Source organism: Ipomoea triloba, chromosome 4 (genome assembly GCF_003576645.1).
Source record: "Ipomoea triloba cultivar NCNSP0323 chromosome 4, ASM357664v1".
In the NCBI taxonomy this organism is placed as follows: domain Eukaryota; kingdom Viridiplantae; phylum Streptophyta; class Magnoliopsida; order Solanales; family Convolvulaceae; genus Ipomoea; species Ipomoea triloba.
In genome coordinates this window covers 11,511,763-11,535,880 of record NC_044919.1, presented here as the reverse complement: position 1 = coordinate 11,535,880, position 24,118 = coordinate 11,511,763, and the positions used below count along the sequence as shown (strand labels likewise).

Here is a 24,118-nt window from a genome sequence, read left to right as displayed (position 1 = left end):
GTGCAATTGCGGGTGCTCTTTGATTCATAGACAAATCTAGCAAGGGTACAAGCAATCATATGCATCTAATTACAAGTATCAATAACATAAATCACAATTGCAACACAAGCAATAAACCCAAATAGATATTTCATTAAAACAAAATAAGAACTAGGCACATAGGTTCATAAACACTTTTATACCCAAAAATCCCAAAAGAAAGTTTAGCCTAACATGGCTAAAATAGATCCAACAAATATTCAATAAAGTTCAAAATAGAAAAGAGAAAGGAAGATATTCTCCCAAATGATGCCTCCAAGCTCTTTTCTTTGATCTCCTTTTCAAAAGTTGTGATGATTTCTTCTTTGGCTTTTGGAGATGATGAAGCTTCTTTTCCTTGTTCTTTTTCCTCTTTTTCTGACAAGAACCAGCAGCCAACTCTAGGGTTTGGAGAGAAATGAAGCATTATATAGTGGGATCCAAATCAGGGACAAAATGGGAATTTCTGCGCTGAATCCGCTGTCCAGATTCTGGGACTTTCGCCGCGGCGAGAATGTTACTGCCCAAAAATTGGGACTCTCGCCATGGCGAGAATGATTCTCGCCGCGGCGAGAGTCCGGTGAACAGTACTCTCGCCATGGCGAGAATAGGCTCGCCGCGGCGAGAATCCGCGGTGAATAGTACTCTGAACTGATTTTTGGCTCTCCAACATTTTTGGTTCCTTTGCATTGGCTTTTTGCTCCAAAATGGTTATAATGCACCACTAAACACATCAAAGACACTCAAACCAAGCATTATACCACTTTAAATAAAATAACAAGGAAATAAACATTGGAAACAACATTTTAACACACAAATAACTATAAAACATACATAAAAACACAATTAAAATAGGTACAAATGAGAGTGTATCAGCCATTTTTGACAAGTTTCGTGCCTTAGTTGAACGGTCATTTAATCGCAAAATTAAGGCTATTCAGTCTGACTTAGGAGCTGAATACAAAAAGTTACATACTGTTCTTCTTTAGTAAGGGATTAATCATAGACAATCCTGTGCCTACACTCATGAACAGAATGGTCGTGTTGAGAGGAAGCACAGACATATTGTCGAAACTGGTCTTACTCTTATGGCTCGTGCGTCTGTTCCATCTCGTTTTTGGGACTTTGCTTTTGAAACTGTTGTTTACTTGATTAATAGAATGCCATCTAGTGTTTTGCAGAATTCCAGTCCTCATTTATTGTTGCATAAATCTTCTCCCTCATACTCTTTTCTTCGTGTGTTTGGTTGTCTTTGTTATCCTCACTTGCGTCCTTATAATCGTCACAAAATGTCATATCGGTCATCTCCTTGTGTCTTCTTAGGTTATCTTGAGTCTTTTAGGGGGTACAGATGCATGGACTTAACGACTAATAAGATTTATATCTGCAGACATGTACACTTTGACGAGAATGTGTTTCCCTTTGTTAGTAGGGTTGCTGTGCCATCTCCTCCCTCTGTGCAGAAGCCGTGGGCTGAATCGATTTTACAGGTATTGCCATCTTCTCTTGCTGATTCTGCTCAGGCTGATTCTCTTATCACCACCACTGCTGCTCCTACTCGTCAAAGAGGACGACTCCGTGGCAAGTCCACACGTCCGACTGTTCGCTCCCATGCAATGGTTACGAGGAGTCGGTCTGTGGCTCCACTTTTGGCTCTCTCTGCTCAGGCCTGTCCTACCGAGCCCACTTGCTACACTCAGGCAGTTAAATTTTCTGAATGGCGAGAGGCAATGGATCTGGAGTTCAATACGCTTTTGCACAATCAGACTTGGGTTCTAGTTCCTCCTCGCCCAGGTATGAATGTGATTGGGTGTAAGTGGGTTTTTCGTACTAAACGTAAAGCTGATGGTTCAATAGAGAGGCATAAGGCGAGACTTGTGGCGAAAGGGTTTAATCAAGTTCCTGGTCAGGACTTTTTTGACACCTTTAGTCCGGTTGTGAAACCCACTACAGTCAGATTGCTTTTGAGTTTGGCTATTTCCTCAGGTTGGGTGGTTAGGCAGCTTGACGTACACAATGCATTTTTGAATGGTGATTTGGCTGAGACTGTTTATATGTGTCAACCACCCAGGTATGCTGATGCTCAATTGCCTGATCACGTTTATCTGTTGAAGCGTTCCTTATATGGCTTAAAGCAAGCTCCACGAGCTTGGTTTAATCGGCTGCATACTTTTTTACTCTCTATTGTGTTTATAGCTTCAAAGACTGATGTGTCATTATTCTATTACTCTCGTGGTTCTGCATGTGTGTATTTTTTAGTATATGTTGATGACATTTTGGTAATGGGGACTGATGAGCTACTAGTGTCTGATTACTCTCTAAACTGTCTACTGCTTTCAAAATTAGAGATCTTGGTGAACCTGGTTTCTTTCTTGGAATTGAGCTAGTCAAAACTAGTAATGGTGTTATTCTTTCCCAGCAGCGGTACATGTCAGACATCTTGAAACGGGCTGGAATGACTGATTGTAAACCTCTCGCAACTCCTATTTCTGCATCGAAAACTCCATTGCTTAATTCAGATTCATATGAAGATCCAACGAAATACAGGAGTTTGGCTGGTGCTCTCCAGTATCTCACAATTACACGGCCAGACTTATCCTTTGCGGTCAATCAATTGTGTCAACATATGCATGCTCCAACATTGTCTCACTGGGAGCAGCTAAAACGAGTGCTCAGGTATGTCAAAGGCACCCTCTCATTCGGCTTGCGTATAACTCAGTCAAATTCTAGAGAGCTTCATGCTTTCTCTGATTCTGACTGGGCTGGTTGTCCTGAGGACCGTAAATCTACTAGTGGGTATGCAGTGTTTCTTGGCACCAATCTTATCTCTTGGGTGTGCAAGAAACAGAAGACAGTTGCAAGATCATCCACGGAAGCTGAGTATAAAGCCTTGGCTGATGTTTGTGCTGAGGTAATATGGATCATGTCCTTGCTGTGTGAGATCAAAATTGATGGCATCCCTACTCCCAAATTATGGTGTGACAATCTTGGTGTTACTTATATGTGTGCGAATCCAATTTTTCATGCAAGAACTAAGCACGTGGAGATTGACTACCACTTTGTTAGAGATAGGGTTGCCAATGGAGATATTCAGGTTAACTTTATTTCCACAAAAGATCAATTAGCTGATATCTTTACAAAAGCTTTGCCTAGTCCTAGATTTTCTTTTCTTAGGGACAAGCTTCAGGTTAGTAGTTTACCCTGCGCTTGAGGGGGAGTATTAGGACTCTCTGAGTTTGAGTCACGTTAGGACTAGCTATTCTACTCTACCTGAGACTCCCCTTGTATATATATCTTCTATTCCTCATCATTTAATGGTTCAATTGAATCAATACAATATTCAGTTCTCATCTGGTTGATAACTTTTTGAAACAAACTATGTGTTTTGATTAATTCTTCAATTAAAAACTCCATTCCCTGATTAAAAGGGGTATAAATATTCCATCTTATTGGTAATCTAATTTTTATGTTTGGATTAGTACTTTTAAATTTTATTTAATTTTAATTGTTTTTGGTTCATATTGATACTTTGGATGTCATTATATTATGATCAATTGTCTTAATTTTTTTTTTTTTTTTGTATTTTTAAAGCATTTATTCCTGTTATAGGGTCATGCACAACCAAACATCAATATTGGTAATCATTCCAATTTCACCTTACTACCAAACATGCAAAATATTTTCACAAAACTTATTACCATTACTAATTATTTGATTCCCTTTCCGATTTTCATATTTCAAGTTTGTAATATTTATAAAATTGACAGTATCTTTTTCTCATTATTTTTCAACAAATCTCAAATGTTGATCTACTCAAACGAATGGATCAGACCAGCGCATGCACACACATATACGCATGCACGCGCGTGCACACACATGTATATATCATCATTTTGTTTTAATGGTTTGAGATAGTATGTATTTTATGTTTATATGTGGGAGTATATTTGAGATTTAAAAAATTTTCTCAAGAAAGTTTAAACAATTAAAAATGTTTGAAATACTCCGTAACTTACATGATAATTTAATCGTACGTTTTAATTTCCAAAGTAACACCAAACATGTTAATTAATTTTTCAACAAAATTATTCCAATAAATATATTCCTTACAATCATTTTTTTTAAAAAAATTATAATAAAAAGTAATAAACGGCCTCTAATGGTAAAAGCAAAATTGTTTTAAACTTTTAATTATTTATTAAATACACTGAAAGTTTAATTAAATTTTAAAATAAGTTAATAGAGTATTGAAATGAACTTTCCCAACCATGAACGCTTATGTTTGGTTGAGATAGTTTTCTTTTTAAAAAAATATGGTGTTATTTCTGTTAAAAAAGTTTTATATATATAAAAAAAAAAAAGTAGTTTGCAATTACGTACATTATAGTAAATTTTATTATTTCAAAGGAATGTGGTAGTGATAATGCAAATTACTTAAATCGTGGGGACAGGGACAGTCTATGCGGGTACAACCACCCAATAAATTGATTGATATTGTAAATACATCATTTGTTTGAAAATTGAAATAAGTTATGTCTATCAATTTTAGTCTTTTTGTATGAAAAAAATATTAAAATTTTTAACATAAAATGATATTTAAGTGACTATTTCTTATGCAGATATATGTGGGTTCAATTTCGATTTGGATCGGATCAAAGTGAATTTAGATTCTATGTAGTAAGACGGTAACTTGACCCGGGAAACATATAATAGCATGTGTAATTTTGTATACGTAATCTAGTCAATAATTCAGTCCTCATTAAAAAAAAAAAAGTGTATCAATTTCACCAAACGAAAATAAATAAAATAAGGGGGAATCTAATTGAACTCAAAAAAAAGGGGGAATCTAATTTTATCTAAGGAGCATGCACCAAGGAATTCCCAATATATGTAGAAAATTATGAGCAATATTATATTATATAATGTAGGGAATATTTCAAACTTCGTACAGCAAAAATATAATATTATTATTAATTTTCTTCTCTAAACAATTATTTATTTACATTTATCTTAAGACGGATAATAATGAAAGACTAAGTTGTAGGCAGACTGCATGGAGTATAGCTTACGAGTATGACTTTAATTTGGCCCCTACTTTAAATTATAATATATAGAGGCCCCTAGTTTATATTCTATAATTGGACTACATACTAACTAAAGTTAAATATAAAGACTTTGTGATCAAGTAACATACATGCGACTCTCTTAAATTGAAGGTCACAAATTTAAAGTATGTATGAACAGATATTACAATATAAAATTACCATTTTAAATATGTGGTCAAACTTTGATGATGAACATACACTACCTTGTATAGAACCACGAGTGTTGTAAAAAAAAATTATATAATATTTGTTACTTAGCTTGATATTATTAATTAAAAAATATTTATTAACAATTTGTGAATAGACTGATCTCATTAATAATTAGTAAAGAGTTAATACAATAATTAAATATAAAAAGTTACGGAGTATATAATAAAACAATAGGTAAATAATGTAATTAATATTATATACGGAGTAGTAATTTTCATAAGAAACATAAAAAATTTCTCAATTATTAAAATAATAAATTATACTCTCTCCATTATGTATGGTACCTTTGGCAAAGAATAATATACAACTTTGTAAAGAACAAAAGATTACAATTTACAGCATTGCAAAATTTTCTATATATAATCTTGAATATGACCATTTGTCATTAAAATTCAATGTTACTATTTTAAAGAGTCATAATAGCGGTTTGTAATTTTCTTTTTCACTTTTTATATTATCTGATTGATTGATATCAACGATTTGGCGTTAGTTGAAAAAACAAAATAAAAGTTGTTAGAATATAAAAAAAATTTCCATTTTAATTGTGTTTGGAAAAAGGGTAGGTTTTGTCCAAACAAAAATTTTAAAAGGAAAAAAAGTTGAAAACCACAAAGTGAAAGGGGGTGGGATTCCAGATCCGTGAATTGGAGCCAATAAAATAAAAGAAAAAATAAAGAATCTGAAAATGAAACCTATGGATGTTTCTTCTTGAATTGATGAAGCCCATCTTTAGCATGTGAACTTTCTTAGATTCTAAGACATGTATGGACTACCTTCGGACGTTTAACATCTTTTTTGTTTCTCTCTTTGTCTACTTCATTTCATCCTTCTATTCCATCCTCAAACTTCATTTACATCTCCATATATCACTTTCAGTTTTACTTAATTAATTGAATAATACAAAGACTAAATCGACCAATTTTAATGAATAAACATTTTTATAATACTAATAGAGTCTTTAGTACAGCTTGTCCAAAATCATAAAAATCATCCATCTACCACGCACTTATAACTATTGGCAAAAATATAAACTTTTGTAGGCAATCCAAATAAGTTGGTCATACTATTGACTTATAACTACAAAGTTTTAAGTCATCAGTTGTGGACAGCTTAAACTGCTTTACATTGTCTTTGTGGTCCTTTGTTAGATAGGGAGGCGGGATTTACTTAGTACACACCCAAAAGAAACGTTCATATAAAAAATTAAGAGATGAAAACAAGGTTTTAATGCAATTAAAGAAGAAGCGAGGGTTTGAGTGTTAGTGAATGGACGGGGAGAACAGAAGAAAAAAAAAAGGGTATTGGGGATTTGGGGGTAAGCATTAATGGGTGAATTGGATGCTTTGAATATTTGTGAGGGGGAGTCGATTTCATGACAGCTCGGGGGGGAATTTGGGGTTGCGTATGAGGATGGGTTCTGCAATCCAATAATACACTCATCAGCCATTTGATGGGTTTGTTTGTTTGAATTAGGAAACGTTGTCAGCGTAGTCTGTTTGATTTCGTAGGATGTCCCACAGCCCCAGGATGTTTGCTCACACATTCAATTGAATTGGATGAGATCCAAGTTCACGACAATCTATGACTCTGTAGACTCTAGGTGTATACGTAATTTTGTGATGAAAATAAAGAAAAAAAAAAAGTGAATATGGATTAGGTTGGAAGTACGATCGGAGATAATGGTACTTCTGAGCAGCCGGGCCCGGCCACGTAGACTACAACCTATGCGGGGATCCCGAAGGGCTCGGAGTTTGAGTAGTTGAGTCTCATGCATTCACCTGCACCATTTTCAAGTTATTAATCAAGTTCATCTGGTTTACTTACCAAAAATTTTAATTTTAATTTATGTAAGAATTCTTTCTTTAGCTTCCTTTTTTTTCTTTTTCTTTTCTTTTTTTTTTTTTAAGTTAGTCAGTTATATAAAATTTAAATTGATTCATTTATATGAAGTTATTTGTCGATTATGGCTAAAAGATAGTTTCACTCAGAACACATTTTCAAAAAATGCTTGTGCGCTTTCCAGTTAATCAAAATTATTGATCAAAAACTTTCGTCAAAAAATTTTACTATCTAATATAGTAATATATGATTCTTATTTAATTAATAAATAAAATTATTTTTTAAAACTTGAGATGAATTGATCAATTCATGATATCTAATGAATAAAATTAGTAATATTCTAATGAAAATCATAAATATATTAGACTACAAGACATTAAGCTTCATACTTCCCAAATTACCAAGCATAGGGTTGAAATGCATTCTCATAAGTTAAGGGTTGATGTACCATTGTCATCATCAAGCTATGCACTTCTCAACCCTTCAACCAAGACATTGATAATAACAAGCTAAATATCTTATTGCAACTTAAGCAACAACTGTTAAATAAACAATCAAGATAGCAATGTACATGTAAATAAATGAACATATGTTGAGGAAAAAGAAAAATAAAATTAATGTAAAACTAATACGCACATTTTTATACTCCATATCATTTTATATGTCTGATTTAGTTAAGGAAGTTGGACTCAAGTTATTTACAATTCAATTTTTATAACATTATTATATTGCAGTTAGTTTAGTGTATGTTAATTAATATATAAACTGTACTATATATATTTAGAAACTACATTAAAAATACTATTAAACACATAAAATAAAGTAATTTTAAAAATAAGAAGGATTGGGTTGATCAATAATATAATGGTAAATCGGTTAACACTACACCAATTGCAATCATGAAGTGGCTTCAACCCTTAGCTTCAACCAAGATATGGATTAGAAGCTAAATAAATGATTGAAAGCTAAGCAACAGCTGTTAATGGATAAAAAATCATGTCTTTACAAGCAAAATGCAGCTTATAAGGAAGCCAAAACCAACTTTGTTCACTTAAAGAGCTTTCAATATAATGGTCAATTCAAAAAACAGTCACCAAACTAAAGCCAGCGACTTAGGCATCATTTTCCTTTGGCTTATAGTGTGTGGTTTATTGATAAAACCAGTAAGCAATATAATGGGTGCCCAGTATTTCCTCAACAATTTTTGATATGTGCCAGAAAAGTACCCCTCTTTTAGGGAACACCAATTCCTAAAACCTAATCTGCATGCACCTTCATTATCTAATCTACATCATCATCATACTTGAGAACTAAGATTCACATGATTGTACCATGTATAATAAAAATATCTCCAACCAAAAATTTTCACAGGATTGCACCATATTGTGTAATTTGTGTTACTATTAACGAATTGATTGGCTTTAACTTGAGCTATCAATCTATCATATTTTGTATTTTAGTTTTATAAAAATAGCATTAAATTATTATAAATAAATTAGTATTTCATTAAATAATTTGAAAAAAAAAAAAGAGTGATCATATTAGATATGTTGTGATTTCACCTAGCCAAATTCAAGTAGTCAACTTGGTAATCACAAAGTTCTAAATTCAGCTCTCTATGAGAGCTAAAGCGCACTTTCGACCCATTAGATAAGTCAAACATCTAAAAACATAATAAGTGTCAATCAAAGTTATATCATTGATTTATGTCCCACTTTTTCTATGCTAATAAATGTATACATTTTGCTTTAAATGTTGTACACTTCAATGTTATTAGACAAAATTGTCCCTACTACATTCTTGTTATACACAACTATCCTTACACCGTTAGAACACCGTTATTTTTTAACTCCATCATTATTACCATACACCTATATCTATCATATCTTTTTCCTATTCTTTAATTATCATTTTATTAAAATCATTATATAATTAATTTAATTGTTGATTATATTTTAATTAAATTTTTATTAATGGTAAATCATATATGTGTGTATAAAATACATATATTATTTGTGTATATATAATTTGAATTATAAATTTAAATTATTTATATTTATTAATGTTTTAATATTGGGCATGAATTTTCGCGCATCGCGCGTACAAAATACTAGTTAAAGATATAAAGAGATTTCTCTTCAACCCTTTCTTTTTAACCCATCAGACTAGTATTATTCATGAATCGCTCAAGCATCATTTTAATTTATTTTTTTTTTATATTTTTTAAAAAAAGTTGGGTTGGACTTTTTTCCTAAAAATGTATACTTTGTCTCCGACATGGGAGATGAAGGCTATGTTTGGCAAACCTAGCTGAAAAGATAGCTGAAAGCTGAAAAGTAGCTAAAAACTGAAAAGCTATAAGCTCGAAGCTGAAATTTGAAGAGCTATTAAGCTGGCTGTTATGCTTAAAAGTGTTTGGTAAAATTAACTTTTTGATAAGCTGATAAATGTAAAAATACTAAAAAGGACATCTTCATACAATTTAAATAGTTTTAAATTTAAATAAGTTTATTTATATATTAAAATATAAAATAGTAAAATCAATATATTTTAATAAAAATATAAAGTAAGAACATATATTTGAAAACATATAAAGGAAAATAAAATGTTTATAATTCATAAGATTAGTTCATACAAAAATCAATGTTCAAACACAAATGTCAAATTGAAATTACAACCAAACATATTGAAGAGAAAAAGTCAAAAAGGTTTTAATTGGGAAGGGGTAAATGATGTCATTTCTTTAAAATAATAAGGTTAAAGATGGAAAAAAGTTAGGAAGCTACTAGCTTATTTTGAAACGTTACCTAAGATAGCGTTCAAAAATAAGCTCTTATTTTAAGCTACTAGCTTATTTTAGGAACATTACCAAACAGAGCTTATAGCTTATTAGTAGCTTAAAATAAGCTATAAGCTCCTAAATAAGCTCTGGCAAACAGAGCCGAAGAGCCTTTCTTCGTTTTCAATTGGAGATGAAGATTCGTCTTCGGCACTAGAGATGAAGACTTCTCATCATCTCCAGTTGGAGACAAAGATCCAATGCTGAATATGAAGACTTTTCTTCATCTCCGATACATGAGATGAAGAAAATAAACAATCGGTAAAAAAAAAAAATTAAAAGCAATAAAATAATCGATTTGGCCAGGTAACCCGTAGAACCGATCAATTTGGTTTAATTGTACGAATTTGACTTAGCTTGTTTGAAAAATTAATTACACATTTTTTCGAGTTAAATGATGAAATTGTATTTTTGTATATAATTGATGAGCAATTTTAAACATTTTAATTTTCTCATATTTATACTTGCACCTTTTTTATTTTACATGGTAAAGAAGGGTTGCCAGCCAACTAATGGGAAATTAAATAAGTTGGAGGAAGATTCATTGTACATATAAATGTGGTGAAACCTAACCATGGGTTTTCTGAGATTTGAATTAAAGCACACATGAAAATAGATGGAGTAGATAAACATCAGAAAGGACCACCCACTGCTCATCCCCTCAAATAACTACTTGTGCTTTATTACATTCTGTCAGCACCCTACCCCCTACCCCCTACCCCTACCCCTACCTAGTCCGGTTGGCATCCACTTACTCGTCCAATCATGTCCAATGAGGTCTCAGGGGCCATACCAGGTTTCCATGACATAATCATTCTTCAAACCTTAATTTCCAAACCTCAAGCTAAGATTATTACATTATTAATCTCAATTAGGTGGTACAAACAATTGACCAGTTGATCAATTAAAAAAAAAAGTTAAAAAAAGTTTTGCTTTACATATTAACACTCACAGGATGTAGGTGGGATTGGATTGATTTTTACTTGGAAAAAGATAAATGGAATTAACCGTATGGTAAGTACTAGTGTATAAACACCTTTTGGAAACTTATAAGTTGTGATTTACCATTTCCATCAAACTTCTAGAGTGGGGCATTTAGGATTGGGCAAATTATATTTCGGATGTTGATAAATGTTCATTTTTAATATATGGGATGTTCATTTTAAAGTAATACTTAAAAATGAATCTTCAAACAGTGAACAATATTCAGTATACTAAAAATGAATTTGTATATTAGTGATCCACGGTATGATGATTGGGATCCAATTCTTTTATTTTTTTAAAAATTAGAATTAGGTGGGTATGGAAGAGTGATAATATTTTTTTTGATAGATAAGTCATATTTTTCAGTTTCACCAGATTGTATCATGTGCCCCATGAACCTGTTCACAAACTCATAAGGATGTAAATCGAGTATATTTAGTTTTATGAGACACCAAATTGTGAAACAACTAGAATAATAATGGGAGTGGGTTCGAGCCGGTGTCCCGGTTTACACTCCCACATGGATGATGGGAGTGGGTTCGAGCTTCAATGGAGTCAACTGTTGACTCTTTGTGCTTCAGTAGGTTGAGAAAGTAGCTATGAACAGATACTACATTGTAACAGAGTCAGTAGTACTCAAAAAAAGAATAATAATACTGCAATTAGATTAATTCAACAATTTCAATTGAATTTTTGCAATTTGAGTTGTGAAATATTTCAATCACTCAGATAATATTTTGTCCAAACATCATCGTTTCAATAGCTTTTCCAAATGGGGTATTATAATTTAAACTATAGCCCAAAAAGTATTGGTGTATGCATATTTTATTTTTATTTATGCAACTTGAAACACAACTTTATCCACAAAGTGTAGTAAAAGAGTTTGGTTTGAATTTTGCCTTCATATTTCAGTTTCTGCACTACTGGATAATGGTTGCATTTTACGAAGTTAAGCACACAAGTCACAAGTACCTCATTGGGACATCCAAAAAAAAAATGTAAAGAATCTTAAACCATCCAACTCCAAGACAAAACAGACTCCGATCCCTCTCATCATATAGTAGTGCTAAGCTGGCAACAGCTCTAGGCCTTTCCACCTCTAGTTGTTCCCTTACCCAACCATAGTTAAAAAAGGGGGGTTTGGGTTTAGGGTCACAAGCATTATGCCCTTTCTTTTATAGCTTCCCATCTCCATTCCCCACTATATATACTTCCCACTTTAAACCCCCAAAGCCTCACACAACCAATCACACTTTCAAAAACCAGAGCCAAGAACCATAAAGACTCTGATTTCTACATATTTCTCAACAACCCATTCATCAAAAAACCTTAATTTTGCTGAAATGGGGGGTTTGGAGATTGGGTCTTCAAAGATGTGGGTAGTGTTGGCTACAATCTTGATGGGTTTTTGCATGGTTTGTCATGGTGGGAATTTCTACCAAGACTTTGACTTGACTTGGGGAGGGAACCGTGCCAAGATTTTTGGGAAAGGGCAGCTCCTTTCCTTGTCTCTTGACAGAGTTTCTGGGTCTGGGTTTCAGTCCAAGAAAGAGTATCTGTTTGGTAGGATTGATATGCAGCTCAAGCTTGTTGCTGGCAACTCTGCTGGCACTGTCACAGCATACTATGTATGTATTTTGCATTTTTACCTTCCCTCTTACTATTATATTCTAAAACAAAATTATACCCTGAATCCTTACTGAACTGGTTAATTATGGGTAATTTAAGCTGGTTTATTTTTTGTGGTTCTTTTAACGGCTAAGGCCACAAGACATGGATACTTACACTCGAAAGGGGTCGTGGGGTTTTCTCGTGATTAAAAAGAAATTAAAACTTGAATTGGTAACTGAAATTGATGTTTTTTTGATGAGCAGCTATCTTCTCAAGGGCCAACCCATGATGAAATTGATTTTGAGTTCTTGGGAAATGTGACTGGCCAACCTTACATTCTCCACACTAATGTCTTCACTCAAGGGAAAGGTGGCAGGGAGCAACAGTTCTACCTGTGGTTTGACCCTACCAAGAACTTCCACACATACTCCATCATTTGGAAGCCCCAACACATCATGTAAGCTACCAATTAATTAATTAAACACAATCTTAAATATATACCAATATATAATATAATATAAATCTCGAGACATAGCTCAGTGATCGATGGATTGGGTTAGTGTTGTAGTCCAACAAATACTCGGGTTTGAATCTCAATGGGAAGAATCTCATCTCTGAGGCAAAATAAAAAATAAAAAAAAATTCAAACCTGTTTCATTGAGACACATCCTACAATTTACTTATTCTCATAATCACAGGACACGGGATTAAGGGGTCATCGGGTTTACGGTTTTAAACCTATATAATATAATGCAAAATTATGGTTTTGCAGTTTCTTGGTGGATAACACCCCCATAAGAGTATTCAAGAATGGTGAATCAATTGGAGTGGCATTCCCCAAGAACCAGCCTATGAAGATATACTCAAGCCTGTGGAATGCTGATGACTGGGCCACAAGGGGAGGCTTAGTGAAGACTGATTGGTCCCATGCACCCTTCACAGCATATTACAGAAACTTCAATGCCCAGACATTTACAGCTTCCCAGTTTAATGATGGGAAATGGCAGAGCCAAGAGCTTGATGCCTATGGCAGAAGAAGGCTTAGATGGGTTCAGAAGAACTTCATGATTTACAATTATTGCACTGATTATAAACGTTTTCCTCAGGGCTTCCCTGCAGAGTGCAGACATTTCTGATCATTCCTCCTCAAAACAAAAACAAAAAACAGGGATGTATAATTGGGCTGGAGATTGTATCATAATTTGTGTTTGAAATTCTTTTGTTTTTGTTCCTAGTTTTACATATATTACTTGCCCTTGTAATAAAAAATGTCAAATAAATGGGATGCTTTGCACTTTGGGGCCCTGCTGTGTATCTATGATCTAAATAGTTGGTTTAAATATTTTTTTATACATTCACATTACGTTAGGCTAATCTTAAATTCTTAGAACTCCTATTCAATAATTGATAAAGAAGATAAATCACGAGTTGCTCAAGAAGTCTTCAATTTCTAAACTAAGAACTCCTAAAACTACTTAGGCTCCTAACTCCAAGATGTTGGTAGGGGTCGAATCCTCACCCTACCGCGAGAGTCGTGACTTATAGAGTTATAGTCAACTTGATCTAAAATTTTAAATATTTGCAATTGCCTCTCAACTTCACACAGGCCCACTAGATTTATTATTCTTTTCTTTCATTTTAACATTTTAATGGAGATACAAATTTGTGTAGTACAAAAGTTGAGCAAAGATTGACACAGTCCAGTATAAAGAACAAAAACCCATCAAACAATGCAAAAACAGATAATAGAAAAAAAAATTAAAATTGTGTTCCTTTGAAATACAAATTACAAATCAACCTCAATACCATGCATCATAAAGATATAGATGTCACAAAGAGCTAAAGTAAGTAGTTTCTTAAATCTGGCAGCTTAAAGAGCAGAGCAATTGAAGCTGCTTCTATCACCAATTAGCATTTTCATCTTGTTTCTGATGATCTGTACACGCAAATAAATAAACTCACATAGAAGCTCAGGAATTGCCGTTCCTCTTTCTTTTGTTATCTGTTGTGTTCTTGGCGGCGCTGGTTGACCTATCTGCTGTTGAGACTGAAAACGTCACCCTTGGCCGCTGCAAAGGCTGTAAATGATAAACATGGATAAGCAAGTAAGAAACTCATGCTTGCATGATCAACTAAAGAAATTTAAGCTTTAAAATGTGACTGGATAATTTAAAGAGGGACATTTTAGAACAAGCATTGGTACTAACTGTTATTCTGCAATGATAATGGAGCTCATCATTCATTTGGACGAGTCGTTCTTTTGCTAGTTGTTCTGCTTGCAGTGCTTTAGTGCGTGCTTCTTTAACCTGAAACAAATGCAATGGAATTATAAGAGATGATAACATCAATCTCAACTTTCTCCCTTGAGAGAGAGAGAGAGAGAACTTAGAAAACCATGGATCAAACCTCCTAGTATATCTCTTTGTTGAACTTAGATATTTGATGCCAAAGAAAAGAAAATAATTCTGTATTTAGCATTAATGTAAGAAGAAAACACTTGTGCAATTAAACCCAACAGAAATGAAAAAATGGGGAATTGTAAATTTAGCAAGTATCTAGTATCTCTGTATAAGTACCAGCAACTTTGATCACAGATGAACAAAAATTGTTGGCAAACCATTGTGTAGCCCAGCTACCATTATATAGGCTAGAAGTTCAAAAATTATGTCCTCCAACTGTTGTCACTTGAAAACATAAACTAAAAGATTTGGATCAGTTGGTTATAGAATAACCATAAATACAAGATCCTCTCTCTCCCTTTCTCTCAACAAGAAACAAATCATATTTGCAGCATCTCAAACTATGATGAAACATATGAAGGAGAAAGATAGTTAAATGTACAATGGCCATTAAGTAGTTATTGAGAGGGAATGCAATCATAAATAGAGCATGAAACAGGAAGACCTACAATGGTTGGAGACTCGGAGATAGTTCATGTAGCTTTACCTGAGTTGGTTCAAATGCAGCAAGATTATTCTTGTTAGATGCAGCATTCTCCAGCAACTTCCGAATGCCTGATAATTCCTTGATCAACTCAAGAGCAACTTCTTCAGCATCCTGCATCTGATGTTTTGAAAATTCAAATGCTCTTTCAGCATGCAAGCGGAATGACATACAATTCAGACAATCACACCGTCCTCTGCATCCTCTTGGGTTTCTCCTCAATACTCCTTTCATGGTACCCTCAGTTTGAGTAACTGAATGGTTTGAAGCCTGAACCTCAGATGGCTCTTTGTTGATAGTAACTGTTTGAATCATAGCTCCATAGTTGATATGGTTTTCCTCAGAATGCTTAGACTGTAGGGTTGCTAACTTGCAGTCCTTAATAAAAGTTTCAGCATGACCAACAGTATGAACTACTGGGAGATTGGATTCTTCAATAGGTGTTGAGCTTTCATCTGAAGTGCTCTCTTTAACTAGATTACCACTGCCTTCTTGACAATCTGCCTCCATCCGCACAGAAGACTCATTTAGAAGAGTTTCAGTAGGAACAACAGTATGAATTCCCGCAAAAGTAGAGGTGTTGGACTGCACATCATCTGAAACATCTCTTTCATCCACATGTTTGTTATCTTCATGGTAAACTGCTTGGATGTCCCCTAATTCACAATTAACTGTTTCAAGCTGTGAAATTTCTGGCACTTTGGGTAAAGATTCAGCATTAGCTATAGGACTTGAGGGAACTTCACCATTTTCCTTTCTATCATTGTTTGCAAGATCTGGCTTTAACTGTTTGGTAGTATCTGACAAAATATGTTCTATTTGAGGTGTCCCATCCATCTCGGAACTGTGTGAAATAATGGGCTCAGTAATGTCTTCCGATGGTGCAAGAATTGGCCTTTTTATGGCTGAATCACTAGTAGAACTTGACATGGCAACCGATAAATTTGAAGTATGGACTTCAGATGCATTGTTAGCTGTAGATGCTTGTGAGTTCGGTGGAATAGAATCTTTTGATTCTAAAGGCTGGTCTTTGTTATCTACAGGAAATTAGCATCACAAGTTTAGCTTGACAGCTAAAATGTTCAGATGGCTAGTTACATCTATATAGATAGTAATGTTATCTATGTGTATTAGAATGAAGGACATAAAGAACAAGAGGATTACCATTTGCAACATCCATCAGATATGGAAGCAGTCGTCTATACATAACTGAGCTTGGAGGTTTGAGAACCTTCTTTCTAGAACAAGGATTCAGAACCTATACAGACCAAATCATCTTAAATTAGGACGCATAGAAAGAGAGGTGAAGGAGTGGAGTGTGACTGCTATTCCCCAAAAATCTTTACCCAAGATAAAATAAGGCCTCTCTAAGCTCTAATGAAAGTAACGTGAACTTCAAATTGAACTGAAATTCACAGGATGACTGTCACTTACCATTTTGGTTTTCCAACTACTGCCATTTCTCTCAGAAGGATTCTGATAAGACTTCTTCGAGCTGGAGGCAATATTGCTTCTGCACCTTCCATTTGAGGGATTACCAAGAATATTATTCTCGATCTGCTTAGCACTTTGATCTGTGCTGGCCTTATAGTCATTTAAGTCAAATTTACTGAAGATGTCAGGATCAGGTGGTGTCATTGAAATGTTATCTCCCATTACATCATCAATTCCATTCGGAGTATTATCACGCATTGTGTCAACACTATGCAATCCACTATTGACCTCAGTTTGAGTCAAGTGAAGATTGCCACAGTTTTTCTCTGGTTGTTTGCCCGGAGAGCTGATACCAAGATTGTCAATTCCTCCTCTTGCTAAAGGTTTACTATCATCTGAATGTGCAACCGTAGGTTCATTTTTAGAAGCATCGCAGTTGCTATTGTCTGGCGAAGAATTAGGCTTCAGATTGTTCATATTCTGAACTTCGGGATTTAATCCTGTATCATCAAACTCAATTTCAGAAGCACCTGAATAATAGACAGATGTCAGCACTATTTGATAGCCTTCAAATTTACACACAATACTAATTATTAGTTCTATTATCCAATAATAATAATCAGTAAGGGCCAGAAAATTACAAGAATCATCTTTTTCTAAGCTCATCATAAATGGCAGCAATCTTCTATAGCTGAATGAGCTTGAAGTTTTAAATACCCTGCTTAACAAGCCTGGCTTCACAACCTACACAATCATTTGTTTTCCATTAGCATCTGGCCACCATCCTCTCAAGTCTCATCATTAGTTCAAATATACATACAAATAACTTATAAAGAACGCCATTGCTACTCTCTAACTAAAGATCAGTTCTAATAATTTAAAACAGCCAAAACCACAGTTAAGGAAGGAGCATATATAGTTCTCAAGGTGAAATTCAATCAAAAGGAAAATTCAATACCGCTTTATTTGTAGTGCTTGATTCATATGGGCGAATAAACTTGACTGGAGGCTGACCAGTTTCTCTTCCAGTGTCGCGGTTTTCAATTGCTTCTTTTGATGCTACCTTATTGGGTTCTTCATCGGTTCCAACTTTCCTTTCGAAACCATGGTTTTCTAAGCCCAAATCAGCTTCGCCGTTTTCAAAATCCCGTTTTAGATCCTCCAATACCATTCCAATAATCTCCGCACAGCCATTTCCAGAAGAATCTGGACTCGTGCTTTTCAAACCCAGCTCCGAGCTTTCGCCATTTTGTTCAATCACAGAGCTAGTAGAGAAAACCCTCCGGACTCGGAGGTTGCGTGAGCTGTCGTTGACATCCAAAGGAGCTTCTTCATGCTGCTGCAGATAAGGGTGTTTGCGCTTCTTGGGGCTTGGATGGAGCTTTTGGAAATTTTGGTAGCTGGGACTGGATCTAGTGGTGTCTAACCTGACCCGACCCGATCGATTTAGATGGGAATAGGTCTGAGACTTGCTGCGAGTGAACATGCCTTCCATTAATGCGTGTGGTTTGCTGCTCTTGAGGTCTTGCCTTTCCATGAATGGCTTTCTCGATCGTTCCCAAGCTTGGAGATTAGGGTTCGAAGAACTTGAATGGAGGGAAATGCATTGTAGAATTGGCGCGAGGGAGGCCCTGTGAAATTTATAGAGTCTACTTTCTGGCGGGAAATATTTAGCGCTTTATTTATTTATTTTAAACCTTAGGATGGTTTGGAGTTTATTACCAAAATAGTCCCTAGACTATTTGCGAAATTATTAATTTGGTCTTCAACAATCTTTCGTGACCAATTAAATCCCTCGATTTTGAAAAATTTAACTAATTTGATCCTCCGTTAAACCTGCGTTAAATAGGTACCAAATTGATAATTTTGTTATAGTCAAGGGACCAAATTGGTAATTAATTTTCACTAAAATGGTCCCTTGACTATAGCAAAATTACCAATTTGGTCCTGATTTAACTGATGTTTAACGACAAAATAAACGGAGGACCAAATTGGTTAAATTTTTCAAAATCGAGGAACTTAATTGAACACGAAAAATTATCGAGAACCAAATTGGTAATTTTGCAATAGTCGAGGGACTATTTCGGTAATAAGCTTGATGGTTTGGAAACTTGAAAAATTATTATTATTATTATTTTAGTGTTTGGATTGCAACTGAAATTGAAGTCAGCAAAAGATATCCATCCCGTCAAAGAAAAAATTACTCATTTTGACATAAATATCTTTCAATTTTTTTTTTTACTCGAAAGACATTTTTAAAATTTTTATCTCATGCTCAAATCTGATTCGCAGGAGGTCACCAATAGCATTATCCCCGTTGCTCCGTCCAAGCGATCAGATAGGCATCGTCGTGCTCCAAACAAATTTCAAGATTATTACTATGATGCCATAATCAAGAAAAGCTCATCACCTCATCCCCTACCAAAGGTAATAACCTTTGATGGCCTTGCTCCGTCACATAAGATCTTTTCTATGGCTGTTTTCTCAACTAATGAGCCAAAGACATATAATCAAGTTATCCGGCACGATCATTGGAAGAAAGCTATAAATGCATAAATTCAAGCTTTGCTGGACAAGAAAACATGAGAATTAACTAAATTGCCTACCAGGAAAACACCCATAGGTTATAAATGTGTTTACAAAATCAAGCTGAAAGCAGATGGCTCCGTGGAAAGATATAAGACACGGCTCGTAGCTAAAGGTTGGGAGTTGATTACATTAAAACCTTATCGTCAATTGCTAGAATAACTACAATCCGTACATTTCTAGTAGTTGCTTCTTCTCATGCCTGGAACACCCACCAACTAGATATTAACAATGCGTTTCTGCATGGTGATCTAATAGAAGAAGTGTACATGTTGCCTCTTGGCTTTCAAAGTGAGAAGCCAAATCAAGTTTGCCGACTACTTCGCTCCCTTTATGATCTCAAGCAAGCGAGCCGGTAGTGGAATGCCAAGTTAAGTGCTTCTTTGTCCAACTTGGGTTTTGATTATTCTAAATCTGATCAATCTTTGTTCACTAAAGGCCATAATGAGAAGTTCATAGCTTTGCTTGTTTACATCGACGACATACTAGTTACCCGTCTACATTTGTCTGATTAAAGAACTCAAACGGTTTCTTGATGATGCTTTCAAAATATAAGATTTGGGTGAACTAGGATATTTCCTAGGAATAGAGGCAAAGTTGGATGATTAGGTTTGAATTTGTGCCAAAGAAAATACGCTCGGGATATTTTAGCAGAATCAGGGTTTCTTGAAAGCAAGCCTGTTAACACTCCAATGGTACCGGGTTACCAACTAAGCTATAATGATGGAGAGATTATTGCTGATGCCGGAAGCTATAGAAGGCTTGTTGGACGCCTCCTCTACCTCACAGCTACGAGGCTGGATATCGCTTTTGTTGTCCAATAATTGAGCCAATTCGTAGATGCCCCAACTAACAAACACCTAAGTGCAGCTCACAGAGTATTGCGTTACATTAAGAACGCACCTGGGCAGGGGATATTCTACCCCAAAGGTGATTAGGCTGCTTGTTCGGAAACACGAAGGTCCATAACTGGGTTTTGCATCTTCCTCGGCTCTACCCTCATTTCTTGAAAATCAAAGAAGCAAGCAAGCCAATGTTTCCAGATCATCTTCCAAAGCGGAATACCGGGCTCTTGCTGCCATTGTGCGTGAAGTTCAATGGATAACATCCTTGCTTAAAGATTTACGAATATCATTGAAGAAACCAGCAGCTGTATTTTGCGACAATAAATCAGCGTGGCCATAGCCGAGAACCACGTTTTCCACGAAATTAAAGAACCAAACATATAGAGATAGATTGTCACATGGTTCGGGAGAAAGTGTCTCATTGATTAATCAAGCTTCTGTCCATTTCTTCACCAAGTCAGATTGCCGATGGTTTTACAAAACCTCTTCCAGTCACCTAGTTCCGATGGTTTTTGAATAATGAACAATTTCAGTTCCACCTAGAATCATTTTCCCTCTCTGTACACGTGCCATCTTCCATCAAACGACACCAATGTTGATTTTGTGATCTGGGGTAGTCACTCGACGGTCCAACATAACCGATCAAATCAATAAAATATATAAGTAATTTGGTAGTTTTTGTACATGTTGTTTTGCTGCTTTTTCCAGAGAGATGGAGCTCCCTTGTTTTTTTTCCTCAACTTTTGTAGTAGAAGAATATATGGTGAGTAGACCTATAAGGCTACAATAATGGGGTATTTATGGGCAAATAAATGGGATTTATGGAACCCAATTTTTATTGGGAAGGCCCTGTAGTTACATCTGAGCCGTTGATCAAATCTAGATCAACAATCAAAATCAATAAAAATTTACAACCAAAAAAAAACGCGCATGAAAGGAAGAAACACAAGTTAAAAATAGAAACATGCACCTAAGGTTTAGAACATTGCACCTTAACTGTTAAAATAAATTTTTATTGACTCCAATTTTTCACTATCTCCCAAAAACTCAAAAAATAATTTTCAGATATCATTTTTTGAATTTCAAAGACTCCCTTAGTTAACTGCCGCTGCATTTATGCTTTACTACCTTGCCCTAGGTTATTGCCTAGTTCATTTATCACCCTCTGTTGGTCGTTGTGTTTTTCATTCTTTGCTTTTACTTTTCCCTCACCTACTACACTACTACATGCTTTAAATCGTTTGGCCCAGGATTTCTCTCGTTAATCTTTCTTCCTTCCCAATTTCTCTTGTTAATCTTTGTCTCAAGGGAGGAGGTTTCTCTGTTCCGAGCTTTTCCTTTTCTACCCCAATTCAAGCGCTGTGTGTTTTTCTCTTTGTCTGCTCCCGGATCTGATATGGCGTCCACCAGTGGTGGTAAGGAGCCTATTCAGTATCCACGATGAAGATGACGTGGCCACTCCAACGAAGATGAGATATAATTTGACTGGTTGATGTAATCATGTATAGTTAGTGGAAATTAGTGTTTTGGGACCGACCAAAAAATATGGATTTGGGTTTTGTTACGTAAGGGACTGTGGTTGTGAATTATGGTACACAGTGCTATGTGGATCACGGTTCAAAACGACGTGACTGAATTTTATGAGTTAGAATAATTTACGTGATGTGTTAGAATAATGAAATTTTTGTAATAAGATAATGCACATTATGTGTTAGAATAATATACTTTATGTGTTAGAATAATATATATTATGAGTTTAAATAATGAAACTTTTTGAATAATATAATATATATTATGTGTTAGAATAATGTATATTGCAGCGAATCGCGTAAAAAAATTTATTCTAAATAAAGTCGTTTTTGGACCCTGGTCAATTGTGTGGACCGACTATTGAATCAATTATTAGTGTTCTAGTTTTCTCAGACTTCCAACTAACGTCATCACTAACGTAATTATTCTTGTCTTTCCTTAGCGCTGGACATGTATATATAAACACCCAGACCCTACTTTCCTTACATTAAAATTACACCTGACACCAGACATTAATATTTCATCACCATTATAGAATCATACACCTCACTCTACTCAAGGACCCAACAATGGAGGACTGCCATGTTCTTCTGGTCATCTTCCCAGGCCAAGGCCACATTAATCCCTCTTTACAATTCGCTAAACGTCTTGTCAATCTGGGAGCCAAGGTCACCTTATCAACAGGCTTCTCCGCTATGAATCACATGTCCAGGCCGCAAATACCAGGCCTAGACTTCGCCCCCTTCTCCGACGGCTACGATGCCGGATTAAAACCCGACGACTTGAACGACTTCTGGGCTTCCATGAAGACCAGGGGCTCCGACGCCCTGGCCAAGCTTATCACGGCCAGGAAGGAGGAAGGCAGGCCCTTCACGCGCCTCATCTACACCACAGTCATGGCTTGGGCCGGGGTGGTGGCGCGTGGCCTCCACGTGCCGGCGACGTTGCTCTGGATCCAACCCGCCACGGTTTTGGACATTTACTATCATTACTTCACGGAGTATGGGGATTTGTTCAGGAATTGTTCTGGGGATCAAGTGGTGGAGGTTCCAGGAGTGCCGTGTTTGGCTGTCAGGGATTTCCCTTCTTTTCTGTTCTCCACTGAGACAAATGTTAATTATGATTTGGATTGGGCTATAGAAGCGATGAGGGATCAGATTGAGGAGATTAACGTTGAAGAGAACCCCAAAGTTCTAGTGAACACTTTTGATGCCTTGGAGTTTGATGCTCTGAGGGCTATAAAGAAGGTGAGAATGGTTGGGATTGGGCCTTTGATTCCTTCTGCTTATTTGGATGGGAAAGACCCTTCTGATACTGCGTTTGGGGGAGACTTGAGACAAAACTCAAACGACTATGTTGAATGGTTAGATTCCCAGCCCAAGAGTTCTGTGGTTTACTTAGCATTTGGTAGCTACGCTGATGTTCCAAACACAATCCTAGAAGAGATTGCTCAAGGACTTGTGAATAGTAAACTCCCATTTTTGTGGGTGTTGAGAGAGACATATAAGGGGGAAAAGCCCGAGGAAAAGTTGAGGTGCAAAGAGGAGTTGGAGGGGCAAGGGAAGATAGTGCGTTGGTGCGCGCAAGTAGAAGTTCTGCAACACCCGTCTATCGGGTGTTTCCTGACTCACTGCGGGTGGAATTCGACGCTGGAAAGTCTGGCTTCTGGAGTGCCGCTCGTGGCTTGTCCGCTATGGAACGACCAGTTTTCGAATGCTAAACTCATTCAAGATGTTTGGAAGATGGGGGTGAGAGTGAGTGGTAATGAAGAAGGGGTTGTCACAGCTGATGAGTACAAGAGGTGCATAGAGTGTGTAATGGGAGGAGGGGAAAAGGGAGAGGAATTGAGAAAGAATGCTAAAAAATGGAAAGATTTGGCTAAGGCTGCAATGAAGGAGGATGGATCCTCATATTTGAATCTCAAGGCATATATGGATGAAATGCTTACTTTGAAGTCCATAAATTAGTATTGGGATCAATAATATAATCTTTCAAGTAGTTTTGTTTTGAAATATAGCAATATATTTGCTTTTTAATTAATCAATTTTTTTTTCTTACAAGTGAAAACATTGTGGAAATTTTATATTAAATTAAGTTAGTTATTAATTTAGTCAAAAAGAATACTTATTAATTAAGGACTAATAGTGATGTAACATAAGATGTCAATTTGGAAT

At 35.5% G+C, this 24,118-nt stretch overlaps 3 protein-coding genes across 3 annotated transcripts; 2 read left to right on the top strand and 1 right to left on the bottom strand.

Annotated features, from left to right (window-relative positions):
• Window positions 1-12,226: 12,226 nt before the first annotated feature.
• On the top strand, window positions 12,227-13,920 carry LOC116016894 (xyloglucan endotransglucosylase/hydrolase 2-like). Its single transcript, XM_031257338.1, has 3 exons — window positions 12,227-12,623; window positions 12,870-13,063; window positions 13,379-13,920. Exons 1-3 carry the CDS (start codon window positions 12,339-12,341, stop codon window positions 13,740-13,742), a joined length of 843 nt encoding a protein of 280 aa, XP_031113198.1. The 5' UTR covers window positions 12,227-12,338; the 3' UTR covers window positions 13,743-13,920.
• A 401-nt stretch (window positions 13,921-14,321) lies between these two features.
• LOC116016677 lies at window positions 14,322-18,562 on the bottom strand. The gene is made up of 7 exons (XM_031257041.1): window positions 17,942-18,562; window positions 17,625-17,727; window positions 16,984-17,513; window positions 16,714-16,807; window positions 15,553-16,586; window positions 14,814-14,912; window positions 14,322-14,684 (listed from the first exon to the last, which is right to left on the bottom strand). Exons 1-7 carry the CDS (start codon window positions 18,518-18,520, stop codon window positions 14,577-14,579), a joined length of 2,547 nt encoding a protein of 848 aa, XP_031112901.1. The 5' UTR covers window positions 18,521-18,562; the 3' UTR covers window positions 14,322-14,576.
• Window positions 18,563-22,438: 3,876 nt separating this feature from the next.
• Window positions 22,439-24,001, top strand: LOC116016678 (UDP-glycosyltransferase 75C1-like). The gene has a single exon (XM_031257042.1). It carries the CDS (start codon window positions 22,514-22,516, stop codon window positions 23,909-23,911), a length of 1,398 nt encoding a protein of 465 aa, XP_031112902.1. The 5' UTR covers window positions 22,439-22,513; the 3' UTR covers window positions 23,912-24,001.
• Window positions 24,002-24,118: the final 117 nt, after the last annotated feature.